General features: G+C 50.5%; 1 protein-coding gene across 1 annotated transcript in view; it reads right to left on the bottom strand.

Annotated features, from left to right (window-relative positions):
* LOC107115806 (class II histocompatibility antigen, M alpha chain) overlaps positions 1–10,452 on the bottom strand; it is a 19,666-nt gene that overhangs the window by 8,315 nt on the left and 899 nt on the right. Inside the window, exon 2 of the mRNA XM_015417566.1 lies at positions 1,244–1,513. Coding sequence (XP_015273052.1) covers positions 1,244–1,513 — 270 coding nt within the window. The remainder of the gene's footprint in view (positions 1–1,243; positions 1,514–10,452) is intronic.

The raw sequence follows: 10,452 nt of genomic DNA, 5'->3' as shown, positions 1-10,452 counted from the left end.
TTGAAAGGCCTGGTGGAAGAGCTCCGTCTTGCAGGCCCTGCGGAACTGTAAAAGGTCCCACAGGGCCCTGATCTCCTCCGGGAGCTCGTTCCACCAGTGAGGAGCCACCACAGAAAAGGCTCTGGTCCTGGTACTGGTGAGCCTTGCATCCTTGGGGCCCGGAATAATCAACTGGTGTTGGGCCCCAGACTGTAGTACTCTCTGGGGTACATATGGGGAGAGGCGGTCCCTCAGGTAGGTCGGTCCCTGGCCATGTAGGACTTTAAAGGTGAGCACCAGCACCTTGAAGCGGATCCGGTATGCTATAGGCAGCCAGTGCAGTGACCTAAGCACTGGCTGGATGTGCTCCCACCGTGGGGAGCCCATCAGCAGCCTAGCCGCGGCGTTCTGCACTAGCTGCAGCTTCCGGATTTGAGACAAGGGCAGCCCCATGTAGAGAGCGTTGCAGTAGTCAAGTCTCGAGGTGACCGTCGCATGGATCACCATCGCCAGGTCGCGGCGGTCAAGGAAGGGAACCAACTGCCGGACTAGCTGAAGATGATAAAAGGCCGATTTAGCAGTGGCCGCTACCTGGGCCTCCAGTGTCAGGGAGGCATCTAGGAGCACCCCCAAACTCCTAACCTCCGGCGCTGGAACTAGCGGTGCCCCATCGAAGGCCGGGAGCAGGGCCCCCAGCCCTGCACTGCCACGACTCAGGCACAGGACCTCCATCTTCGCCGGATTTAGCTTCAACCGGCTCAGCCGAAGCCAACCAGCCACGGCCTGTAACGCCCGGTCCAGATCTTCCGGTCTGGAATCCGACTGGCCACCCAACATCAGATAGAGCTGGGTGTCATCAGCGTACTGATGGCAACCCAACCCATACCTCCGAGCCACCTGGGCAAGGAGGTGCATAAAGCGGAGGAGGCTGGACGACCATCTTTCGGGTATGTTGTAGGGCTATCATTCGGCTACGCTCCTGCAGAGTGCAGGGGGTTGGACTAGATGACCTGCAAGGTCCCTTCCAACTGTAACGTTCTATGATTTTATGATTCTCTCTTCAAGTGTCCCTTTCATCTGATTCCACTTCGACTCTCAAAAGGTGATGCCCACCCCCCAATCTCGTCGGGGCTCTAAAGTGCGACTGAACTCGAATCCAGCTCTTCTGCATGGCTCCCCTCCCAGAACCACAGGGCGGACCGTCAAACGAGTCCTAGAGAGGGTCTGTCGCTGGGTCCTCTGTGCCACCCCCAGCCGTCCTCACCTTTGGATTCAGGCAACTGCACCTCAGGGTTGTTGGAGATGTTGGAGAGGAGCGTCAGAAGATCCCTGCAGAGCTCCCGCTGGGCGCTGACGTTGGCCGTGGGCACCCGGCTGGGCACCTCGGGGTCGAAGTCGGGCAGGCGCGCGTGCCAGCTGGAATTGGGGAAGTCGAACCAGAAGAGCTGGTCGTCATCCAGACCCTGGGCCAAGCCGAAGAACGGGGAGTCTCTCTGGCAGAAGAAGACCTGCGAGAACCAGTGGATGGGCTCCTCTGGAGGGAGGGAGGGGGAGAGAAAGGCGGGTGAGCGGGAGGGCAGGGGAGAAGACCCAAGTCCCCCCCCACACACACACTGCCAGTTTAAGGGAGCGCACGAAACAATAGGGTACCCTTAGTGTAGAGGTATAGCCACAAACAATGCCCACCAAGGGAAGTCCATCTACAATTTACAGCTATGTTCAAAACTATATATTATATCCATTGAAATACAAAGAAGGGTTACTGCTCACCAGTGTTCCCTCTAAGCCGAGTGAGTGTGAGCTAGCTCACAGTTTTTTAGAAGAAGAGATTGGATTTAGAGAGTCAGTTTGGTGTAGTGGTTAAGTGTGCGGACTCTAATCTGGGAGAACCGGGTTTGATTCCCCACTCCTCCACTTGCACCTGCTGATGTGACCTTGGGTCAGTCACAAGCTCTGGCACAGCTGTTGAACCTGCCCTTTTTTCAAGTACAGCTCTTATCAGCACTAGGGCTTGCCCAAGGTCGTCCAGCCAGGTGCAAGTGAAGGCGTGGGGAATCAAACCCGGTTCTCCTAGATTAGAGTCCGCGCACTTAACCACGACACCAAACTGGCCCTCCGGCTGACACATTTTTGTCTTCCCTCAGGAAGGATGGGGCTCCAGAGCAGACTAATTTATGCAGAAGCCTAATCACTCACTCACAACTTTAATGCCAGTACCTCACAAAGTAGAATTTTTGCTCACAAGACCCCACAGCTTAGAGGGAGCATTGGTCACCAGTGTTCCCTCTAAGCTGAATTAGTGTGGGCCAGTTTGCTCACAGTTTTTTAGCCTGCGGCTCACCCATTTTTGTGTTAGCACAGGAAGGAAGGCTCCAGAGCCAACTAATTTATTCAGCAGCCAAATCGCTCACTCACAACTTTAATGCCAGCAGCTCACCAAGTAGAATTTTTGCTCACAAGACTCCGCAGCTTAGAGCAGGGGTGTCAAACTCATTTGTTATGAGGGCTGGATCTGACATAAATGAGACCTTGTTGGGCCGGGCCACGTGTGTCATAAAATGTAATGCCAGGTAGCAGAGATATAAACTTTATAAAGGACACAAACGCAAAAGGTTTCTTTTACTCAGAAATATGCTTAAAACATTAGCACTCTTGCAATATTTTGTTTATTTGTGTCTGATAACTGACACCTCTTGCTCTGAATCATTGCATCAAAATGTCTGTGCTGTTGCAATCGAGTGTGCTGTTCAGGTGTGTACCTGTAAGCTGCAAAGCTACGATGATGCAGCAGAACGGGAAGAAGAAGCAGAAGACAGCCAGTTCCACTGCGGACCTGATAGAAACCCTCTGGGGGGCTGATTTGGATCCCCGGGCTGCATGTTTGACACCCCTGGCTTAGAGGGAGTGTTGATCACAACCAATGCTCCCTCTGTGGAGTTTTCGGAGCCAAAATTCTACGTTGTGAGCTACGGGCATTAAAACTTGTGAGTGAGCAATTTGGCTACTGCATTAATTAGTTTGCTCCGGAGCCATCCTTCCTGAGCTAAAACAAAAATGTGTGAACTGGAGGCTAAAATGGTGCTGGAGAAGACTCTTGAAAGTCCCTTGGACTGCAAGAAGATCCAATCAGTCAATCCTAAAAGAAATCAACCCTGACTGTTCCCTGGAAGGCCAGATAATGAAACTGAAGCTCAAATACTTTGGCCACCCAATGAGAAGGGAGCACTCCCTGGAGAAGACCCTGATGCTGGGAAAGACTGAAGGTCAAAGAAGACGGGGACGGCAAAGGATGAGATGGTTAGACAGTGTCATAGATGCATCGAACATGAAATTGAGCAAACTTCAGAGGACGGCGGAAGACAGGAAGGCCTGGCAGGATCTGGTCCATGGGGTCGCGAAGAGTCGGACTCGACTGTGCGACTGAACAACAACAACAAATCACTTGCTCACAGCTTTAATGCCAGGAGCTCACCAAGTAGAATTTTTGCTCACGGGACTCCACAGCTTATTTGTGATGAGATGTGTGATCCCTTGGCATGGCTACCCATTGCCAGAGGTGCATGCCACGCCAATCCCCCACCTTGGTCTAGCAAGGTAATTTCATCAGCAAATAGTTCCAGGCGGGGGTCATTTCTTAGAAGAAGAGGTGCAGGAGCATATTAGCACAACTCATTAGCATAACTCATTTGCATATGCCACGCCCCCTGACATCAGAAGGCAACACACCGCTCAGGCTCCACTGGACTGTTTTGGATTGCTAGCTATTGGGGGGGGGGAACGTGCAGATCTGTCCTGGCAGAGGAGTGGGAGCTTGTACCTTAAAGGTATCTGTGACGACCCCTTATATGGCGAGGACAGGTTTCTCTTTAAAAGTGTTCTTTTTATTCTGTTCAACTGGGTAGGTTAGGCTGCCACCAGGGAATTTTAGGCTTTCCAAACCTTTATACTTTCTTTTGGCTATCACTGGATAGGTAGGTCAAGTTTTTAAGTCACATGAGGGACTATGTGTTTCCTGAGGAATTATTTCTTTCAGAGCTGGCAGACTTAAATAAAAGAAGATTTATTGAAACAATTCATAACTAAAAGGGTATAACAATGTAACCAGTAATGTGAATATTTTCAACAATTGCTTGGTGTCTCACACAAGATCAGCTCCCTTTCTGTCAGGGATTTTAAGGTAACTTTGTAACTTTAACTCAAGGTCTTATAAGCTCACTGTTACTCTCCAGTTTAACAGGACATACAGCCTTTCCTATATTTTGTCTTCAATTAAGCTTTCATTTACTTTTTCTTATTCTCTCTAACTTCCTTCATACACAGACCTATCTGAACTTTTCTCTGCTTCTCTCACAGAAATCAGAACTACTCTTAATCACACACAAGACTGCTTCTCCCACAGACCTCAGAACGAACTAACTTCTCAACTGTCAAACCTCAAAACTGTCACTCCAGACAGACATACATATTCATCCACTCAGAAACACTTCCAAAACCCCTCCCCCTCTCTGTCAATCACCAATCACACCACACTTGTCTCTTCAACCACTCTATTCTATCACACAGCCAGGCAACCAAACTTTTAAAGAGACACACACACACACACATATAAAACAAGGAATCATTACAGTACCACTGGACTGTTTTGGTCGGGGGGGCGGGGGGGGGGTCTGCAACTTACCTGGCTGCTTCTTGCTCGGACTGAGGGCTGCTGGGAGCAGGGGGCAGGGCTTGTTGCATGTGCCCGCCTCCTGGGCTCTTTATTGCCGGAGCTATGCTCCTGTGCGGTCCTGCAGGAAATGACCCCTGGTTCCAGGAGGTCAGTGTACCTTGCACACGAAAGCTCATATCTTGAATAAACCTTTGCTGTTCTTAAAGGTGCCACTGGACTCTCAATTTGTTACCCATCAGCAGATGCCGGTCTTCCTGAGTACAAGACCTAACTAATATCAAGCAGTCAGGTGAGCTGATCACCTGTACTGACCCTGCTGACCCTTGGCCATGGGGCCACCCTCCACCCCACCTGCCCTTTCATCCACCCTGCCTGGATGCATGCACCTTTCCTTCCCTTTCTGGGGACCCCCCCTAACCCGGTCAGAACCAGGAAATGCACAGATTCTTATCCGGGACTCACCCTGAATTCCTGGACTCTGTAATCCTTTCTTTGTTGTTCTTTTGTACCTGTGCCGGCTCCTGTCTCTGCCAGTCAGACCTGTGCCATCTCCTTGCCACCCTGGCTCAGAGACCGCCCCCCCCCCACTGCTAGGGTTGCCCGCCTCCAGGTGGGTCAAACAACAAATATATACACTGCAAAAACCTTATTTGTACATTAAGAAGAAGAAGAGAAGAAGAGATTGGATCTATACCCCGCCCTTCACTACCCAAAGATGTCTCAGAGCGGCTCACAAACTCCTTTCCCTTCCCCTCCCCACCACAGACACTCTGTGAGGTCGGTGGGGCTGAGAGAGCTCTTGACAGAAAGTGCTCTTTTTCAAGGACAGCTCCGATCAGAACTACAGCTTGCCCAAGGCCATCCAGCCAGGTGCAAGTGGAGGAGTGGGGAATCAAACCCGGGTTCTCCCAGATTAGAGTCCGCGCACTTAACCACGACACCAAACTGGCTAAGGTGTTCTATATGTTCCATCTTATAAAGTGCATTGTGTATTATTCATAATATTCTAAAACGGGTATATATTCATTACATGCAATATCAACAATAATAATCAGTGTGTACAATCTAATAGCTACCAGTCAACTGACATCCTTTTTACACGATCAACCCCCAACAGGAGTTTCTAGAGTTGTACACGGCTTCTCATTGCTTGAAAGTCTTCTAAAGGGGGAAGTGTCCTTTTGTGGTTACATTGAAGTTTAAATTGATGTTTGTTGCTGGTCCTACAAAAGGCCCATTAAGCAGCTCCGTCTATGATTGTCATAGATATTGCATGTCTTAGACTATTATGAATAATACACAATGCACTTTATAAGGTGGAACATATATAACACTTTAACTTATAAATAAGGCTTTTGCAGTGTATATATTTGTTGCTTGACTCTTCAAACGCTGCAGCTCGAGTTTCCACAGCCTCCAGGCGGGGCCTGGAGATCTCCCGTTTTTACAGCCGGTCTCCAGCTGACGGAGATCAGCTCCCCTGGAGAAAATGGCGGCTTTGAAGGGCGGGCCGCATGGCCTTGTACCATGCAGAGGTCCCTCCCCTCCCCAAGCCCCGCCCTCTCCCGGATCCCCCCCCCCCCCAAAGTCTCCAGGTATTTCCAACTCAGGCCTGGCAACCGTCCTCACTCCTCTCTCCTCTGGAACCAGCAAACCTTCTTATCACCGAACTTCCTTTGGAAGCTCTCCTGAAGTCCCCTACACTCAGCCTCCAAAACAGGCAAGGGACTCTACCCAGCTCGGCAGACTGAGGATAGGCAAACACTCTTGAAAACTTCCCTTTCCCCTTCTCTGAATCCCCCCTACCCCCCTCCGACCCACTCACCCACCCACTTGCCGCTTTTTCTGCTCGGGCTCGGCTCTCTTTCACTTTCTCTTTCTCTCCTCTCCGGCCAAGTCTTCTTACCCGGGTCCTTCTGAAACACAACAGTTCCACTCTTGTGGCCCTTGAGTACCTTTTTCAGTTCTTGTACCCCTTCGTTCCCCTTCCTCAATTCTAAACCTTTCTCGGGAAAAAATCCAGTTGTGTTCTGTGATGACTGGTCGCCTGCCAGGGGCACCCTGAGCCGCGTCCTTGACCTCCGGAACAAAGTCGGAGGGCAGCGGCCCCTTTAAGACCAGCAAAGGTTTGGTTCTTGGTAGAAGAAAAAGAAGAAGATTGGATTTATACCTCCTGCCCTTCACTACCCAAAGGACTCTCAGAGCGGCTTACAAACTCCTTCCCCTTCCCCTCCCCACAACAGGCACTCTCTGAGCCGTGTTCCCTCTAAGCTGAGTGAGCGTGAGCTAGCTCATAGTTTTTTAGCCTCCAGCTCACACATTTTTGTCTGAGCTCAGGAAGGGAGGGCTCCAGAGCAAACTGATTTATGCAGCAGCCAAATCGCTCGCTCACAACTTCAATGCCCGTAGCTCACAAAGTAGAATCTTTGCTCACAAGACTCCACAGCTTAGAGGGAGCCTTGCCTGTGAGGTAGGCGGGGCTGAGAGAGCTCAGACCGAAGCTGCTCTTTTTCAAGGACAGCTCTTGTCAGAACTATGGCTTGCCCAAGGTCATCCAGCCAGGTGCAAGTGAAGGAGTGGGGAATCAAACCCGGTTCTCCCAGATTAGAGTCCGTGCACTTAACCACAACACCAAACTGGTAGCAGCTTTCATGTGCAAGGCACATGTCTTCAGGTCCTTGCCCACCTTCCAGGTAAAGGTCCCTAAACCACACATTCTGCTCTCCCAGTCTTCCATACAATGCTCCCTCTAAGCTGCAGACTCTTGTGAGCAAAAATTCTACTTTGTGAGCTTACTGGCATTAAAGTTGTGAGCGAGCGATTTGGCTGCTACATAAATCAGTTTGCTCTGAAGCCCTCCTTCCTGAGGTGAGAGGAAAATGTGTGAACCGGAGGCTAAAAAACTGCCAGCTAGCTCACACTAGCTCAGCTTAGCGGGAACACTGCTTCCATGCTAGTGGGAAGAGGTTTCTCCGAACACCGAGCTTAATTCCCCCAAATTGGTCCTGGTTCCCGGTGAGTTTCCCGAACCTCCAGGTGGGTCCACGGATAAACGTGAAGTTAATAAACCAACAAAGAAATACATGGTTTGTCAATCAAACAGAAAACCATCCTCCTCTTTCATGGAGATCGATTTGGGTGAGGGGAGCGTGGTGGTATGAAGTGGGAGAACCAACAGAACAAAGTTTGAGTCCAGTCAGGCACCTTTAAGACCAACAAGACTTTATTTTGGAGATAAGGTTTTGTGTGCACGTACGATTCTTCGGATACCAAGTCTGAGTCCATTTGCCCCTTTCAGAATTAAACTCTGTTGGTCTTACAGGTGCCACTGGATTCAAAATGCTGCTCTCAGGCAGTTCGATCAAGATGGGTCGCCGTGTGAGTCCGCCTGTGGCCGTCGAAAAGAGCAAGAGTCCACGAGCACCTTTCGAACTCTGGACTCTTGCTCCTTTTCTATCCTTCGGTCTGGCCGGGAGACAAAAGATGCCGCTCTGTGCAGAAGCAGCAGAAACTTTTTAAGCCACTGGGCACCCACAGCAGTTTCGAAAGCACCTGCTCCAGCCCGGTCAGGTGAATATCTGGCTGCTCTTTCACAAGCCCCCCCCTTTCAAAAAGAACACACGACAGTTAGTCAGAGCAGAGTGCTGTGTAAAAAGCAGTTGATAGGAGTTAAGTGCTGTCTCTGAGTTGAAGGAGACTCAATCCCTGTGTGGGAAAGATTTGGTTCTGTGTGTGATAAGAGTTAAGCAGTTTGTCCGTTTTAAAGAGAGAGAGAGAGAGAGAAGTCTTGTGTGTGTTATGAAAAGTTAAAGCATAAAGAAACAGTAACCATATATGGCCTAAGGAAAATATTGTTACAAAGTGACATGCCCTGATCCCTGTCAATAAGAGGGAAGAGTGTGTGAACATCAAATAAATCTACTTTTATTTAAGACACAAGTTCTGAACGAAATTCTTCCCAGGAAACACATAGTCCTTCAAAAGCCCAGACCCTGGGGTCACAATACCAAAACCAGAAGAAGAAATATATTAGTATAAAGGTGTGGAAAGCCTGATAAATATTCCTGGTGGCAGTTGGATACCCAAAGTAAAATATAACATAAGAACATTTTAAAGGAGAACCAGACCTCCCCAAATAAGAGGTCGTCACAGGTACACACAATATTGCCTGCCAGCCAACGCTCCCGCTAAGGTGCGGAGTCTTGTGGGCAAAAATTCTACCTGTTGCAGTGGTTTGGTGTAGTGGTTAAGTGTGCGGACTCTGATCTGGGAGAACCAGGTTTGATTCCCCACTCCTCTACTTGCAGCTGCTGGTGTGACCTCGGGTCAGTCACAAGCTCTGGCACAGCTGTTCCTGAAAGAGCAGTTTGTGTCAGAGTTCTCTCAGCCCCACCCACCTCACAGGGTGTCTGTTGTGGGGAGGGGGAGGGAAAGGAGTTTGTAAGCTGCTCTGAGGCTCCAAGTGAAGGGCAGGGGGTATACATCCAATCTCCTCCTCCTCTTCTTCTTCTTCTTAAAGTTGCGAGTGAGCGATTTGGCTGCTGCATGAATCAGTTTGCTCTGGAGCCCCATCCTTCCTGAGCTAAGACAGAAATGTGTGAGCCGGAGGCTAAAAAACTGTGAGCTAGCTCACACTGACCCAGCTTACAGGGGACACGGCTGCCTGCTGCTGAATCGGACCGTCGAGGCCAGTATTGCCTGCTCAGACCAGCAGGGTGTAAGTAAGTAAATTTATTACAGTCATTGACCAGTACACAGTAAAAGAAGGGTGTCAGGCAGGCAGAGGACTTTCACAGCACCTCCTATCTGACCCAAGGTAGCTGGAGATGCCGGGGACTGAGCCTGGGACCTTCTGCGTGCCAAGCAGAGGCTCCGCCCCCGAGCCGCAGCCCCGCCCCCTCAGACTGCTAAGAATGGGAACATCTCCTTGAGGAGGACGGCGGTTTTGTCTCAAATCAGCTGAACGCAAACCCCCTTCCCCCCCCCCAGCGCTTCATTCATGAGACCAGAAGCAGGCTGTGGTTCTAAGGACCAGAGGCCAATACCCTGCTTCCCCCCACACACCTCTAAGTGCACCTCCGGACGGGCAAACTTTGCTTGCATGCTGTGCAATGCCGCCCTCTAAGCTGTGGAGTCTTGTGAGCAAAAATTCTGCTTTGTGAGCTACTTGGCGTTAAAGTTGGGAGCTAAAGTTGTGAGCTACTTGGCGTTAAAGTTGGCTGCTGCAGAAATCGGTTTGCTCTGGAGCCTTCCTTACTGACCTGAGAAGAAAAGGTGTGACCCGGAGGCTAAAAAAACCTGTGAGCTAGCTCACACTCATTCAGCGTAGAGGGAACACTGGTGTTATGTTGCATGGCCGGCCTGCAAACAGGCAGGTAGTTTGACTGTCCGGCGGCCAACAGGATATTCCAAAAGTCTGCAGAGATAGAGGAGGGCTGGAACCCAAAGGGTGACAAAGACAGAAGCCGGCGGGTGTGTGTGTGTGCATACCCAGAACACTGCAGAACAGACGACAAACTTTCTCCCTGCCTCATAAACCCACCTCGTGCCCCACTCCGCTCTCCTCTCCTTCTAACTCCTCGATCAAAAGTTAGAGGTGGCACTTTTGCGGAGTGAAACAAAGAGCTACAGGTGACAGGGCAGGCGGGCGTCCGACAGGTGAGGCGCTTGCAAGTCCTGCCTGCAAAGCAGCAGTCAAAAGGGCCAGGAAGTGAAAGAGGCAGCGCTGGCGGGCCCCCCTGGGAGGAGGCAGGGATCAGGACCAGTGCTCCTAAACTCTTCTGCGGGGGGGGGAGGGGTCCGAC

Source organism: Gekko japonicus, unplaced genomic scaffold (assembly GCF_001447785.1).
Source record: "Gekko japonicus isolate JY-2015 unplaced genomic scaffold, Gekko_japonicus_V1.1 scaffold6404, whole genome shotgun sequence".
Classification (NCBI taxonomy): domain Eukaryota; kingdom Metazoa; phylum Chordata; class Lepidosauria; order Squamata; family Gekkonidae; genus Gekko; species Gekko japonicus.
The sequence above is the reverse complement of the archived record's forward strand: the minus strand, read 5'-3'. Positions and strand labels throughout refer to the sequence as shown.